The sequence below is a fragment of the Neopelma chrysocephalum genome, unplaced genomic scaffold, assembly GCF_003984885.1.
Source record: "Neopelma chrysocephalum unplaced genomic scaffold, ASM398488v2 Primary Assembly neopelma1_102, whole genome shotgun sequence".
NCBI classification, from domain to species: domain Eukaryota; kingdom Metazoa; phylum Chordata; class Aves; order Passeriformes; family Pipridae; genus Neopelma; species Neopelma chrysocephalum.
Genome location: NW_020897765.1, coordinates 4,173,226 through 4,190,900, shown reverse-complemented (window position 1 = coordinate 4,190,900; position 17,675 = coordinate 4,173,226). Strand labels below are relative to the sequence as shown.

Genomic DNA, 17,675 nt, shown 5'->3' with positions numbered 1-17,675 from the left:
TGTCAATGCATCATTTCTCATCTAAAGTGTCCTTGCAAACCTAGTTCCAGGCTCTTGGGCTTAAGTCTGATAAATAAGTTTGGGAATGCTGTAAGCATGGACTGTATACAGATTTAGACAGTAAATTTTAAATGTTTCTATTTTTTAAACCTTTGTTTTAAAGCCTCTACTGACCAACTGCTAAGAGCCTTGAAAGTCTCCAGTATGGTCTGAGATGACGGACAACTGTAAAATTTTAATATCCTATTTCCACAAAACAACAGCGAAGAGTTTGAGGATAGAAAAAGGAAGAAAATACCTATGCAAAAGTATCCATCTTTTGTAAAACAATCATCCATAATGCCCTACACAAAAGTACTAGTCCTTGGTCCTACCAATGGAATTCTCGGATGACATCAAATCAGATCAAATTTCAGGAACAGAAGAATATACAGTACTGTCATCAGAATTGCAGCATGGGTTGTGTACCTATGACCTAGCTAACACTCTAGCTAATTTGGATGTTAAAACCCAAGGAAACCATAACAGCACAGCCCTGGAATGTGGAATCAGTAACAAGTTTGTCCAGCCTGTGCAGAACCATGGATTTAAAAATACGGTTTTTTGCTTGGTATTTGAGCTAAGTTAAAGCTAGAAAGATCATCTCAATGTACATACAGTCCACATTTTTTTCAGTGGCTTACTGCAGCCCACAGTTTTCACTTTTGAATATTTCCAGTTTGATCACTGGTTGTATAACCCATCTTCACTACTTATGACCCACATTCCTTGCTGGAAGCCAAAGACAACGTGAGGAACAGTAAGCATCTTGTACTTCAAATCCAACAGTCTTATGTGATGGTTTGGATGTTTGATTCCAGTAGGTCTAGAAGATGTAGAGGTCAGCACAGTGGAAGGGATATTGCAGAAGCAATAAATGAAGAGGTCCAGCTGGACCAAGGAGTGGCTACTCTGCCATTGATTCACACATCCAGAACAACAGAAGCAGTAGCAAATTGCTGGTATGTGGTGGCTGGTCTGTTTGGAAGGAAGAGAAGTAAAAAAGAGATTGGAAAACAAAAAGCCTAAATGTAGGAGAGTGTGGAGCAGATGAGAGCAGCTTCACCTTCTGTCAACTCTGTGCAAGATGTTTGTCCATTCTGAAACAGAATGGGCTGCTTTACAGCTCCTTATGCTCTGATATCTTTGTGTACAGTTAAAGCCTGCCTGAGTCAACACAAAGTTTCTAAAACCTTAAATTTGTGTATACCCCTACCTCAGCTATTAGTCAGTTATGATACACAGCAAACACAGCAATTTATGTTATCCTTTACCCTGCTCCCACCTCCCAAACCATTTCTTCTAAAGGTATCATGCTGAGCATGGGGATATTAAGTTCTCAATGCTAGTTAACTCTAAAGAGTTGGAAGGTGAGCCAGTTCATTAATTTTTAAAGATTATGACAGAATCTTTAAATCTGACTCATGTAATAATACAATTAATAGAGATTTTTCCCCTGGAGAAAATAGGGATGGCACAGTGAAGCAGTTCTTTAAAACCAGCATTTCCGAATGAGAGTTTAAGCTTTTCAGGGATTACTGTCCCTACTGAGCATGTACTTATGTGCCAACCCAAACAAGGACAGATGTAACCACGTGCTGAGGTGCTCAGGGGCCATGACATGCAGTATCAAAAATAATGAGTGCCTTAGGCACTTCTGTAATAGAAGCAATAGTCTCAGGGTAAGAAATACACTGCTTTATTACACAGTCCTTTACCAGAGTGCTATTTCAGATGGACAAAATAACATTACTGTTTGGGGTTTTTTCAACATTGAAGGTTTTGTGCCAGGAATATTTTAATCTATTCTACTTGAGTAGTGGAGATAGGTGATATTGCTTCATTTATGTAGTTCTTCTACTCAGTTTTCACAGTTCTATTCCAACAAACAAGAAGAGCCCCAGCATCAAAAGAATCATAGAAATTAGTAAAAGCAATACAAAATTATCTGTTTAAAAGGGAAGTTTTAAATTTATGGCTTGTTAGAAAAGTCGACGTTAAACAGTTTTTCTACATAAGATGATGAAAATTACCTGAATTTTGTAGATTCTTCTGGTCTCCTTATCCAGGTGCAGTTCTGCAGTTTTGTAACTATGTGAAGATAATAATCTTCTGAGTATCTAAAAAAGGAAACAACATCAAACAGTAGAATTTATATGTATGTATATTTAGAAGCAGTCTCTAAAACATTCAAATGATGCATGCATTAATAATAATGTGCATGGTGCATATATAATAGATTGCTTTTAGAACTCCATGACCTATTTTATTTTTGTAATTTTTAACAGTACTATCCTCATTTAATTAGCATGACCTATTAAACATCTCTTCTTAGTAGTGATGTCCTAGTGAACTTTTCAGAAACTTTCAAAAGTACACTGGTTTCAAACTTAAGTAATTAACCATAAATATCTTGAAGTTATTAAAAATCATCTCAAGTGCAAAAGCCCAAAATAATACAAAACACTCTTGTACTCAGTGGTTTAAATTTCAAAAATGTTTTGAAAACTGGCTCTTGCAAACCAAGATGAAACATCACACTTATGTTTTTTCTTTCATTTACTTTAAAAGAGTCCCCAAAGCTCAATTCAATCATCTAAAACCATAGACCAATATTTACAGATGAAAGTTTTCCTTTAAGTTATTCTTAAATAAAACAATCTGCTATTTTAGGTCAACCAGCACGTGTAGCAATGTACATTGCTACATGTAACCAAGGAGCTCTCTGCTACTTTTAAACCTTTCAAGAGATTTAAATTTGTCCATAGAGTGAAATACTTTATAACACATAAGTCAAAAGATTGGATACATTTTTTTCTTTCAGGTTCAATGTTATTAATCCTCCCATTTGTGCTTGGCTTATAATACGGTTTTTAAAAAACAATAACTGGGGGAATAATAAGGAGGACTGGGGGAATGGGAAGAAGAGATGGTATGGATGCCATGACTAAGAATTCTGTGGTACTCAAGTCTCCATAACAGATCTACCATGTATTATTTTAGCAAAAATAGCTTAGTGTTGACCCAAACCCAAATGATCACTACTTTATTTAAGCTGGAACTTACAAGTGTGCATTGTGAACAGTTTTACAAGAACTGGGATAGCAAGAAACTTTGCTTGTTTTTAAATGGAGCATGAGAATTGATAAAAAGGAAGACTGTGGTGGCTTGCAGCAGCACAGGTCAATGATCTGAAAGCTTCCCTCCCTCTCTGTGTTCAACATTTGGAAAAAACAGATCTCTTTTTTGTTTCCTTCATAAAAGTACTGCAACTGCTAAAGGTAACTTGTTTATCTACCCCTGAGCAAAATCGTGTCCAATTTGGAAAAATAAATGATACTGTTAAGAGTACAATACAATAAATGATATAAATATAATAAAATAAATTATACTGCATTAGAACTGGTCTCTGGCTCAAGTTTGCATCTGTGACGACATGTATGATTTTCATCCTCCACACTTAAAAAATTCTTATAGGAACTAGATGATTGTGACTAAACTGATTTTACTGAGCCCTTGCACAGCTCAGGAGGAATGGCTGGGTAGAAGTGGGAGAAGAGCAAACTAGTTTCACTGCAGCTGTAGCTGATCTGACCTGGTGCAGTACATTCTTCCTCTCTCCAAACCAACTCCAAATCAGTTCTCTCCCTTGTGTCACAGCTGGTACTTACTTGACTCCACCTCTGTTTCCCTTTGGCCAGTTTTTGCACTTGCCAAATGCTTCCATAGCCCACTTTAACTTACTACCACAGCAAAAACAACCAACAAACCCACACGCCAACAAAAAAAAAAAAACAGAAGGAAAAAATATGTATATACATTTTCTTCTTAGTCATTGTGTTAAAGCAGACTAAGAGAGGTTCCATCAAACACCACAGCCAGTATAAGCAACAAGTAATGGGAGTGGAAAAACTGGGAACAAGACTCTCCTATTTTGGCAGCTGCCTGCTGGTATGTTGCATTATCAGCCTTGGAACTGCAGCCAGAGAAAATGGAACTACTTTCCTGCTGAAGTTGCTACTTAAATTGACTCACCATGAGGTCAGAGAAGTGTCAGTACCAGCACAGGCCAGGGCAGAGAGTACGTGTGGGGGGAGGATGAGATAAAAGCACAGGACCAAAATAGCCTATTCTGATGTTGAATCACTCATCTAGTTTTATTCCTTAAGGCTAAACAACAAATAACTCTTAGGTGCTGGGACTTATGAAAAAATTCCAAAAATTAATAGGATAACAGAGCATGAAGAGTTACTTAGGTTATCATCATCCAGGAGAAAAAAAATACAGAAAAAACAAAGTCTAGCCTACAGACATTGATAAGATGAAGATCAGAGTGAGAAATTAAAAGAAAAATTACCATCAGTTCAGAAAGAAATTGCATGGACTGACAAGTTATTAGCAAGTTGCAGGGAAACATTTGGTAAGGAGAAAAATGAAAACGTCATCCATAATGCGGGTTCTGAGGGCTCATGGGAAACACAGGCACTCACTGTCAGAAACTAAGGACCTTCTTACACATATAACAGAAGATGCACACAGGGTAAGAACATCAATTACAAAGGCAAGAACACTGCAGCTTTTCCACTGCTGTCTGCTGGATGGAATGACTCCTGCTCGGAGGTTAACCAGCTCACCCAGACAAGCACCACTTCCAGGTCTTTAGAAGTCAGAATACTGCTCTCCCTGTGCATGCAGTTTAGCTCTTCTTGTGACTTACAAAGGCACTCCAGACTGTCAGAACTCATCTTTGCCAGCTGGCACAGTGCTACAGGGAGCAGAGACATCCCAGCACGCTGTCCTGGGGGACAGAAGCTCCCAACTGTGGCAGCTCTGCAAGGCATCTGCTCACATCAATATGAGGCTTCCACGAAATGAACTCTACTTGAATACAGACAATATTCCTATAGATAATTTTTTTAAGACCCAAATTGAAGCTGTGAGATTTGCTGCAGCTGGGTTTACAGCCCAGAAAGCTTTGTTTTCTTCTCAGAAAGCTGATTTTAACATTTCCTGCTTTAAAGGAGCCTTGGGGACTCACTCCTCGAATGGAATCAGACCAGAAGGTCATCAGGGAATCATTTCATGGCTCTGCTGTAACCCAGACAGTCGTTTTCTCCACTGATCCGTTTTAAAGAGCTGGGACAATACATATATTTCCACTAGCACCCAGGAGCCTACAGCACATATTCACTGATGCTAAAAGGGTTTTACTATTAAAATAAAAAGGCTTCGGTAAATTGAACTATAAAAATACTTGGACAAGACAATTATTACAGTGCTGAGAATAGTGAATGAAACATGTTTTGTCCTGTTTTTGTTTGCCACCTGCACCACAACCATTATAATAACTTGCTGTCATAGAAAACTCATACTGTATGAGCCTTACTGACAAATAACATCTGGAAGCCACTTTTTTTGTTGCCTGCAGTATTTGTCAGGTACACAGTGACCTTCTACATTAAGTGCAGTGGCTAAGGTGGAATTATTATGCAAAGTCAAAAAATGACAAAATATATTATGACAAAATATAAGTATCTTCGGATTTTTGGCAGATATCTGTAGGACAACAGCAGGGATAGAAGTGTTGGGATAGTATGGAGACAACAGGTAAAATGTCAGAAGAGAGAGACAGATGCAGCCCCACTGGTTACTTGCTAAAACTAAACACCTACTTGTTAAAAAACTATTTGAATTAGAAGGAAGACTGAGCAGTAGGAGTGAAAAAAGGATATATTCCTACTTAGCAGCTTATCTTCAAGAAAAAAAACAAATAAGAAATACAATGGCAGGATATGCAAGAGAAGAGGAGGATCCATTTTGCCTTTGGACACTTTACTACTACCAAAAAAAACTATCAGTTTTAAAAACCCTCAGGACAGTGTGCACAGGGCTTGCTCTAGAATAAAAATGGAAAATTGCCAGCCAAATTCATTATTTCAGGCTTTTTATCACCACCAGTGCATACCTGCTATAATAGCTTCCCACTTACATAGCATTTTTTACTATCAAATCATTTGACAACCTTTAAACTAGTAATTTTTTCCCTTTCTGCCAACTTAAGAGGCAAGAGTGTCCAGAACATCCCTGAAAGTCTAGAACTGCAATATAAAGCATTTATATACCATGTCCGTGGGTCACACCTCGAAAAAGCAACAGAGATCCCTGCAGCTCCTCTCAGTGAAGGGCAATAGCTGCAATATTCGTGGCAAAAAGCAATCCCTTGCTCCTTCGCTTTCTCTCCCTACCTGCTCAATTCCTCTTTTGCCTCATTAAATAGCGCAGTCCCTTTATCATTAGCGACAGAATAAACATCTTGCACTTTCTAACGTTTCTTCTATAATCTCAGCTCCAAAATACTCTAGATATGAAGAGCTCATCTCCATTGTTGCAGCCTGTACATCTTTGTAATGTGTGGGGTAAACAACAGCATTGATATATTGCTAAGTGGATTTTGAAGGCAATACAGTGACTGGTTGTCCTTATCTTGGTGTCAAACACTCAAGTTCTCAGCATTCTTTGACCTCTGTTTGCCAGTCTATGTTTCAGTTCTCACTAGCAGTGCACCAGTAACATAGTGGTGTTCCACCTTTCAAAAGAGTAAAAATGTTAATGATAGTGTTGCTGATGAGGTGAAATATTCATGGAAGAAGACATTATAGAGAATGGAAGGGGGGGAAAGGAGAAATAAATAGAGAAATAGTAATAGTAAAGAGAGAATGCTGGAAGTATGGTGACAGAAACAGGTGAAAGATCTTTAAATACAATGAGAAAGTGAACAGAAAAATTTTTTGGGTTTCAACTTGCTGTTCTGTCTTCTTCTGACATGGAAAAACCCCCAACTTTGATATCAGCCCTGCTCAAATTCTTGTCACTTTCTAAAGCGTCACTTTCTAAAGTGACCTCACAGATTCTACTCATTCTTTTTGGGAATAATTTGGAATAAAATGTTGTTAACTGACAAGGAAAAATTTTGTTGACTTATGTTGTTAAAATAAAAAAAAATAAAATCCAACCTTGAATAAATCTTATCCACGTATAAGAAAAAATGTGGAAAATATTGGTTGAATAATTTCAGTTTCCTGTTGTAAAGCTCCAGACTAATATATCAGTAGTTATGTAAAAAAGACAATCTCTTACCCTTCTATTTAAAACAAACAAAGCAGAAAACATAGAAAACACCTACCTTTTCTTCTTGATAGATGATGACAAAATGTTGTCCTGAATTGCCTTACATTTTGAAGCCTGTTCAAACTGGTAAATTCCATTTTTATTAGCAGTTGTTCTGTTAAAAAGGGGAGGGGAATAAGAGATAAAGCAACAAATGTTAAAAGAGAGAACATATTCTAACAATGCTGTCACATTTGCTTTGCTATGACAATAAGATTAATAACTGTTGATGTAGCTAAAAACATTACCAAAAAAATCTTATTGACTGCTTTTGTGAAGCTCTTGTTATAAAAGGGGAGTTTGCTGCTAGGAACTACAAAATGTTCAATTATTTGAAAGAACCCTATTTCACAGTCAGAATTATATTTTGTGCTTTACACTGTAATCAGCAAATGTAATTTAAAAAAAAAATTAAATGGAAGCATCTTGTACATCATGTTTTGAAGATATTTAAAATATTCACTAGTAAAATATTAGGCAGATGTGATTTCCTAAAGTTGTTGATGAAATGCAATGTTCAGAGCCAATATAATATGTGCAGAAAACACCACAGGTGAAGTGGATCTTTGTACTTAGACCTTAACTTACTGACTTGAGTGTAATACTTCCTGCCTTGTTTATTCTTTATTTACACAGAGAGGGTAAATATTTGTAAAAGGAACTAAGGCAAGTGCCAGATACTGATCTTTAATTCCTGTCTTATTTTCACCAAACTCCTGTGTGGTCCTCGTGCTCTGGCAGCCCTGGTAGAAGACTGAGATGTAAATTACTAAACGACTGAGATACCAAGGTCTTATTGCATTCACCTCAGTTCACCCCCTATCTATGTTCCATCTCATATAATCACCCTCTTCTGCCATCAAGCCTTCTGCTGTGTGGATTGCCATTTATCATTAAGATTTTTCCTCCAGTGTTTTTATTCTCCTTGCCCCTCACCATCTTCCTCCCTGCCACCTCCCTGTCCTTTTTGGTTCTTTCCACTGATTCACTATTTACAGAGCACTTGGACATTGTAACCTGTTTGTCCAAACCAGAAGTAGAAATGCAGAAGACAGAGATGCTGTGTCATTCACTCCTGGTTGTGAGCTGCAGCAGAGAACAGAACTCATGCTGTTCTTAGAAACAGAGAACTGAGACATCTCTGTACAGAGGCACTCACACACAAAGAGAAAGGATCTTCCTACTTTGTACATAGTGCACTCTACTTCTGAACCATCACTACTTTTAATGAAATGGACCAAAACTCCATTGCCTTCATCTGTTAAAATATGGAGACCACTTAGCAACAAGATTTCTGACAAGCTGATTTTGAAGACCTTACTCGGGAAAGATGCCATTTCAAGCCACAGAATCACAGAGTGGCTGAGGTTGGGAGGCACCTCTGGAGGTCACCTGGTCCAATCTTCCTGCTTTGGTAGGGCCACCTAGAGACAGTGGTCCAGGACTGTGTCCAGATGGCTTTTGGATATTTCCAAGCATGGAGACTCCACAACCTCCCTGGGCAGCCTGTACCAATGCTCAGTCACTCTCACAGCGAAAAAGTGTTTCCTGATGTTCAGAGGGAACCTCCTGTGTTTCAGTTGGTGCCCACTGCCTCTGTTCTGTCACTGAGCACCTCTAAGAAGAAATTGGATCCATCCTCTTTGCACCCTCCCTTCGGGTATCAATAGGGTCCCCTCTGAGCCTTCTCTTTTTAAACACTTCAAATGAGAAGAATGACTGAAGAAGAAAGAGAAGAACATATGCTTGTTTATTTTGCTACCAAACTGACTGTCATGTTCATAGCTGATGGGAGGAAAAGGAATGAACCATCTTTCCTCCTCTTTCCACCGCACACGAATGTTCTAGTGAATCAGTCACTTCACAGGAGCAATTCACATGGGATGCAGGTTGCAGAGAAGAGAAATTAGCTCTCTTCCTTTCTTTCCACCACCAAGAACTTTTTCCCAGTATACACTTAGTGCCCCTAAGGAAGTATCCAGTCTGCACATCCCTTTTTGAGGGCAATGGTAAGACAACATAACATACACCTCTGTCCTTTCAGTTCTGCAGTGACTTTATAGTAACAGCTCACACTGCCTACTGAGAGCTCCTTGGCTGCCTTTGCATGCAGCTCCTTATTTAATTCCTTCTCAAGGAGTGACATACAAATGCCAAAAGGCTCTCAGAGCACACAGTTCAGAGCTAAGCAGATCTCACACAGCAAGTGCCAGCAAACATTCTGCCTATGTCATTTATGCACACAGGTTTATTGCAGCTTGGTCTGAATGGTTCTGGTAGGCCCTGAAGAACTTGGTAGGCCCTTTCCAGTTCCCAAACAAATTTAGTTAGCACTAAATCATGTTTCCTCTCTCTTGCTTCTTTAATTCAGTGACCTCAAATGAGTTGCAGTTGCAGTTCTAAGTAAGAGATGGCTACAGGTAAAGTTTAGCTGCCTAAACAGCATCTTAAAAAATAAAAAAAGGAAAAAAAAAAGAACTATTGATATAAGCCAAGTGCATGTTAGTGCTGTAAATATGTCTTTCATTATAGCTAAAACCTAAGATGTTGGATGCTGATTTGAGAAGTGGCCCCAGCCCTCCTGAGCCACAGCTGGTCAGAGGAAAACTTCTTTAACACACAAAGCCTGCTGGGATGACCAAGTCAGAGCAGGCCCTTAGATCTGATCAGCCCACTGAGAGGTGCATTTGCAGGCATTGGTGGAGAACCAACATTCTTTCAGAAGTGAGTCTCAGCTCGGTGCAGAAAATCATCACCATGCCCTTGCAGCTTCCTAATAACTTATGTCCTGAGATCTGTGGAGTTACGAATAAATATTCTCTCCAATACAAGCTTTGCTCAACAGACTTTTAGTCCTTTCAAATATGTAAGATCAACACAAGCAAGTTGCCTCGTTTTTTTAATAAGTAATTGCTTTTTTATGCACACATTTTCAAGACTTGAAAAATTCTAAAAGGAAGAATTCAGAGAAAAAAAATAAGCAAAATAAATCCCTGGTGTTTTGTCATTAAATCCTCACTATCACTTTTACGGCCATCAAGGGGAGAAAAAAGGAACAAGGATTCTTTCCTTCCCTTTCCATGACACATGTAAAGATTGGTTAAAATGACACAACTTTTGGGAAAACCAGACAGGCATTTTAATCAAAATTGTTTATTCATGCAATGCAGACACATGGTAGATCACTGAAATGCTTCTTCTGTGGCTTTTTCCACACAAAATTTACTCAATGCTTTTCATATGGTGAAAGAGGTATGAAAATAAGACACTTTATGTGCTAGACAATGCAAAAAAATGACTCATTCTATTAAAAGTTAAATTTCTAAATTTCTGTTTGCCTGTCAGAGTGGCCTCTGCTTCATGAGTGAAATCTTTTTGCATTCCGATAAAAAGGGGTGTGCAAGGGGCAGTCCAGACTTCCACTGCATTATTTATGGCAGAGTTGTGCAGACATCAGACTCAGATTAAATTTCTGATCGCTTAGGACAATTATGCTAGGCAACATTTATCACTAAACGAATTTACCTGACCTAGTGGATGACAGTCTTTGTTCAATACTTAGAACTGCGTTAAAACTTCTGCAATGAAATCAGATAATATGCCTAACAATGCACATAACAGCCTACACTCAACTAATTTTGCAAACTATTAAGCTAAATGAGAACTTGAAGTAGAAACCCTGTTATATTCTGTTGGGTAGAACTCATAAAACAGATGATACAGAGAAATTTCAGCTGCATTTCCCTTAGGGTTTAGATGTTCTCAAAGCCAACCTCATTGGCCAAAATCTGAAAAACAGGGTTTTTTTTAAATCATATACAAACAGCTTGAGGACCACATACTTCCTATGGTAATTCTAGGAACTCAGAAAGTACACCATCTGTACTTTAATAAATCCACAGTAGATTAAGACCATGTGCCATATTTATCAGCATGTTTTTATTCTATATCTTATTCTCAGGAAAACAGCAGATCTTTAAACTGTAAAATTCTTTTAAGACAAGGATCACATCCACCTTTAGAATAAGAAATAGAGAAACTATATGGAAAGTCCATGGCCCCTTTTGCTGCTCCTGAAGCATTCAGTCCTGAGACAATAGGGAGCCTTAGTGCAGGGAATTACCAGAGAGGTACATCAGTTAACATGGAATTCTGGGGAAGCAGGCACGGAAAGAAAAGGGAAACTCTTTAAAAACAAAACCAAAGTTAACTCCAAACAGTTATCAGAGTAGGAAAAGGGATGGGCATAAGACAGATAAATGGTAGGGAAATTAAAAAAAAAGGCAGATGGAAAAAGGAAATATAGTGCTGTATATTGTACATAACATAAAGATAAGCCCAAGACCCCTCCTCTAGAATTCCCATGAAATCAGTTGGAAACAACTGAAAGAATGCGGGATGAGATTTTCAAAGAGCTCATAACTGGACTGTCTGGCAGCAGTGAAAGCAACAAGAATTTCACCTTCCTAATAAGTCCACACTGAAAGTAAGGGATAATCCCACTCATTGGCTTTATACACTCCACTCCCAGCAGATCTACTTGTTGCTCTTTCTTTTTTATAGCTTCCTGCTCTTGTGTGTCTGAAGCAGCACAGGAACTCTGAACATGTTCCCGATGAGCATCTCCAGCTAAAAAGGATAACTTCTGTATGCAAAACTGCACATTCATATTTTTCTACCAAAGGGGCACTGAATAACACTATCCAGATTGTGAATACCTTCTGTCTTAATCTCTCCCTTGAAGAGACTAATTTATATTTGAATCGCATCATCTATTAGTTGAATACTATTAAAAAAAATGTAATCCATATTTCCCTAGGAAGGGTACTTTTAAGTGTTCTGTCTTTGACGCTCTTTCAGATTAATCAGATGAGAAGAATATAGTGATGTTTTTTAAAATTCACAACACCTTGTCTAATAAGGCAATACACAATTTAAATACCTGGTGAAATGGACTATAAAAATGCCTTTACCAAACCATGGGAGTAAGAATTTGTCTTGAGACATTAATCACAGTAACTGTGAAAGAGACTGATCCTACTATCCTTGTTTGAGTTCCCATGGAGGTTTTGCTTATCCAAGAAATGCTAACTCAGGTCTTTAAGACAAGTTGCATTTTTAGATTATTTGAAAGACCCTCCAGTGCATTCACCAGAGTTATACATAACATCAGACACTTTTTATTTACAAAATCCGTAAACCGCATGGCAGGTAACATGACAAGCAACATTCAGAGCCTCATGGTGGGTAGGGTGAAAAGAATAAGGTACTTAGACTAAAATCATGTTACAATAGGACACGATAGACAGAATGACAGAGCAGTTTCACTTGGACCAAGTAAACAGAAAGTCTGGGAAACCTTTCACCACTGTCAGAACATAAATATGTCCTGGCAGCAGCTTTCGACTGAACACCTATTCATTTAGACAGAACTAATACATGAGGCATGTGTTTAAAATGTGCTCCTAAAATATGTCTGTATGCATCACTTGGGAATGAAGGGACAAAACACTAAGAGAGCAGTAAAATTAGTGAAGTGGACACCACTGCTGACTAATCTAAACTGTAGCAAATTATTTGTGCAATACACTAGGCTACTGTTCATAATTGTGGTATTAGCCTGTCTCTTCTTTCCCTTTGGAGTGCCCGAATGCAATATTTTGACAGGAGACAGAATGTACAGGTCTCTGTAGCACAGTTAATTAAGTATAGCTGTTCATTTCCTAGGCCTTCACAAAGATCTGCTGCTAAGAGAGGAATTGGAGAAATCAACACTATGGAACACTGTATTAATACTAACTTGTTTACTCATAGCTTCTCAATCACTTCCTCCCACTGTTCAATTACCCCAACAGTCTCTGCACTGTGCTTGCCTCGGACATGCAAAACCAGAGCAAGCTACAGAAATAGTAAATGAATGCAACTGGCAACACAAACAAAATAACAGAGGTGGTCAGTTCTTCAGGGTACTGCTGCCTTGCTGTTACTTGTATGTAAAGGATATATAAATAGCGTTTGAGAAAATTATTTTCACTTCCCCTGCAGGAGCTAGCATTATTTATCTGCTATATATTCTCAGCAGTACAAAAGGAGCTAGAATTTCTGTCTACGCTTAACGTAGCACACCCTGAATCTCATAACAAAGAAAAGACTACCTATCTCCTCTTATTATTGTCACCTTCCCCTGATAAGCACTAGCAGTACTGAGCTTTCTGATTTGCTATTAATGCTGTGACTACAGAAACAAATATGCTGGCACAAATACAGCTGAGAAGGGAAGGAGGGAGAAAGGGAAGACCAAGTGTCTAAAGGTGGGAAAAATGTAAGACTACTTGTTTTGGTTGTACTATTGGCTTAAAAAAGTTTAAGCTGTACTTGCAGTTACAGCTTAAAAATTGAGAGGGTGGGATCTAGCAGAGACATGAGAATTTGCCGGAAAACCATAGTATTGCAGTTAAACGATACTGATTTCATTAATAAATCTGGGGACTATTAGACAAATCTTACTAACAATGGCCTTTTTTTCAGTATGAAAACCCTACTAACAGGCTGGGAAATAAATCCAAGACAAAAACTGGGTGTCACACTCTAGGGGCAGTCACATTGCTCAAGTTATTTAACACTTAACAAGACAAAGTGGTAAGGAGTGTCCTGTAAGAGGATCTTCAAGGTTATTTACTAAGACACAGATCTTCAGAGAACTTTAGGTGCCTGGTCACCACCTAATTAAACACTGCTGTGCATAATAGCTGCCTAAATATCTATGACAGTCTGATCCAATTCCTTGCTTTTCATCCTTTCATCTCTCAGTTTTATCCTTTTAAAAGAATTACTCAAAGTAAAAGAACAGATTAGCTTTCAATACTGTGAGGCAACAGAATAATAGGGCCTTAGGGATTTTTCAGGAGATGTCTGGTTACAAATATGCCTCCAACAGCAAAGGAAATCATGATAAGATTAGCTGGAGACTGTCAAGATTGTGTAGATTACTTATAGTGAGAGATCAAGAAGGATAACAATTAGGTTTGATTTTTTTTCTTTTTTCTTTCCTGGAAACATCCATGCACATCCTCTTATTCATGCAGTAAAGGACATTGCTGTCAATAACATAGCAGTGCCATTCAATCGATCAGGGTAGTTTAAGAGAACCATACTTTGGGAAGTCTGCACCAATATATTGTTCCCAGTTTTATGCATCAATATACTAACGTAGCCTCATGCAATTCAAAACTTCACTAACCCTTGTACAATCTATTTCAACAAGGAACTCTTCTGTCCTTCTGATGTACTCATGGATACTGCAGAAAAACCCCACTGCAAACTGGAATCTAATTTCTATTGACCAGACCATTCATCTCTATCACTGAGGGTTTCGCCTGAATCTCCTGAATGAGTCCAGATGCTCTCTGGATCAAACCTCTCCAGTATGGCCTTTAGCCAGGCCCAGTCCAGCTGCTACCTTGATCAAACCCCTCCAGCATGGCTTCCTTCCTGCCCAGTCTAACTGCTCTCTGGATTAAGTAACAGCTCCTGGTCAGTCTAGCAGCTCTCTGTCCTTCCTCATATGCCAAAGATGCACCACAAACTCTTGTCAGGCCAGCTTACTGAGCATAGTCACACAAGTGAGAAAGTATATCCACTCTTGGATTCAGCTTGCAAGCCATTCCTCCAAAGACACTACAGTTATAGGAGTTAGAGTAAAATGCAACATCTTTTGATGAACCATTTACTTGTCAAACTTTTGCAGTAACTTAGTCATACAATTTCAGGTTGATCAAAAATAGATCCAAATTGGTGCTAAAATCCTCCGAGTAGAATAAGGAAAAACATGTATTTAAAAACCTCAAGCTCACTCGCCTTATTACAGAGGTTAAAAACATGCCATGGATTTTCAGCTCTCTTTGGAATGTGTTGCTTCCACTTTCTTTGCTCCATTTGTGAGTGTACTAACAGCAGATGGGAAGTAGCTAGACTGTTCTCTGAAGTGCTCTCTGCCAGCATTTCTAGTCAATTTGACTCCATGGTTTAGCTCACAGAGCTGAGTGGAAGGAGATGTAGCTCAGAAACTAGCAGGGAAGAGTGTGAGAAGACGGGCCAGGGGAAAACCACAGACATAACCCAAACCAGAGCGGAGAGAAGAATGGGGTGACAGTTAAAAAAAGAAAGAAGAAGTGAGTACACACTGAAAACCCAATACATTATAAAAAGTGGAAAAGAAGAGAAAAAAGGAAGAGGAAAAATGAGCACAGGAAAGAGAAGCAGGCTAGAAGCACATAACAGCAGACAAAATTTACCAGATATTCCTGTTCCTTTTGTTTCACTCTAATTTTGAAAGATGCTATAAACTTACAGCTTGTGAAAGCTCTACATTTTGAGGCAGGGACCAAAAGGGTCTCTCATTGGAAATGTGTAAGAAATGTACTGTTAGGGTACACTGCAATGGTTACTAACATCACTTGCATTCACTTAGGGAAAGCAAAGGCCGTTTCAGACTCAAATTTGGGTAAACTGGGTGAGATGATGGCCTCAATAAGGTTAACTGCACTGTCGCCATTGACTTCAGTACAACCAGGTCATCACAGTTATCATGAAAGACACAATTCTTAAGTTTTTTCTAATTTTTATCAGGTGTTTTTGATAATAATATTTATTAACCTATAGTAGTCATTCGAATGCAGTGTTAAAAAGGCCATATAACATAAAAAAGAATAGCAAAAAATGTTTGCAAACTACTTCTTACATCCTATTATTTCATGTGTGGATTACACCACCCTCTTCTGCACTATTAGTTTTCCTACAGTGCGTGAAGCCTCAAGAGCAGGAAAACAACAGTCGCCTGCATGTAAGACATGACTTGTTTCACAGCTAATTTTACCAGCTATCATCCTATTAAACTTCACAGTATAAAATAACAGGCTGTAAAGCAAAGATCTACACTGATGTAAAGATCCAGACACAGGATCAAGCGAAAGGGTTCTCACGATGTAAGATGCCACACCAAACGAAAAAGGCTTCATATGTCTCATCTTCACTCTATGGATTTTAAACGAGAAATCTGTATTTATAACTAAATACATGTTACAAAACCAGTAACAGTATTACCCAGCTCCAGCTCCAACTTCCTGGAAAGAAAAATAAAAGATACCTGGAACATGCCATTCAGCAAGAACCTTGTACAGTAACAAAACTGCTCTATGTAACATTTTATTGGGCTCAAAACCAACGGCAGAGTGACAGCCGTGATTAAGAGAGCCCATGAATTAGTTAAAAGCAAACTGTCATTTTCTCTAGTAACCTCTAACGCTCTCTCTGATTAAACTGCCAAAACAAAAGGAAGAATGAACTGGAGCGAAGGTGAATTTCTGCTTCTGCAGACCCGTCCTCATGGACCCACCTGCGGGTGGGCAGCCCGTACCTGTTCTCGGTCTGAGGAAGGGGCGTCAGGGGGGACCTGAGGGCTCGCACCACTTTCGGCGTGACAGCAGCTTCTCCTGCCTCCTCCTCCTGCCAGCCCCTGGCAAGCGAGACGGGAAAACAAAGTTGTCAGAACCAGCGATGGAACATCACCCGGCGCGACCGGCGCCGCTGTCCTCCCCGCGACCCGCTCGCACGCCGCGAACCCCCGAGCCCAGCACCGCCCGCGCCCGGGCACCGCGCCGGGCTCCGCCGCGCCCCGCGGAGCTCATCCCGCTCCTCCCGCCCTCCCCGGCCGGCTCTGGAGCGAGGGCGAGGCCCCCCTCGGCCGCCCTACCTGGCGCGGAGCGGCTGCTGGCCGCCCAGGCGCAGGAGACAGCCGCCCAGCAGCAGGCTGCCCAGCGCCGCGGCCAAGGCGATGACAGCCCGCATGGTGCGCTCGGCAGCGGCACCCGCCGCAGCTACCGCCGTCCCATAGTATTTAAGGGAGGCTGCGGGGAGGGGGAGGCGGCCATGGCAGCCACAGGGTCTCTGCGCTCCGCCCCTCTCCCGCAGCCCTGCGCCGCCGCCATCGGTCCCCTCCGCGCCTCGCACTGCGGCCGCTCGGGGCCCTGCCCCCCCGGCCCTGCCCTGCCCTACGCTGGCCTGCCCGGGTTCGGGGAGCTGCGTGGTGTGAGAGCAGGACCGAGGCGGCCTTTGGAGCGGCGATCAGGGCGGTTGTCGGTAGCGAAGGCTGAGGGGCTCTCGCTCAGCAGTGCGAGGGAGTTTGAAGCTGCCCGAACTTTAATAGGGGAAGGGGGCGCCGTGTGGGACGGCGGCGGGAGCAGCGCGCGGGGCTTACCCGCAAGGGTAGCCAACCCTGCCCCGTGGCCGTAGTGGTGAAGTCACTGCTACTTTAATAGCTCTTAATTAAAAATAGTAAGCGTGCCCTGCACTGTATAAAAGTGACCCCACCTGGGGTACTCTAGGGTCCCCAACGTAAGAAGGAGGTGGACCTGTTGGAGCGAGTCCAGAGGAGGCCACGAAGGTGACTGGAGCAGGGCTGGAGCACCTCT

At 40.3% G+C, this 17,675-nt stretch overlaps 1 protein-coding gene across 1 annotated transcript in view; it reads right to left on the bottom strand.

Moving 5' to 3' along the window:
• Positions 1 to 17,192, bottom strand: part of ST8SIA6 (ST8 alpha-N-acetyl-neuraminide alpha-2,8-sialyltransferase 6) — a 39,918-nt gene extending 22,726 nt beyond the window's left edge. The window contains 5 exon segments of the mRNA XM_027695561.1: positions 2,073 to 2,159; positions 7,223 to 7,321; positions 16,622 to 16,720; positions 16,958 to 17,157; positions 17,160 to 17,192. Of these exon segments, the coding sequence (XP_027551362.1) occupies positions 2,073 to 2,159; positions 7,223 to 7,321; positions 16,622 to 16,720; positions 16,958 to 17,157; positions 17,160 to 17,192 (518 nt within the window).
• Between the last annotated feature and the right edge of the window lie 483 nt (positions 17,193 to 17,675).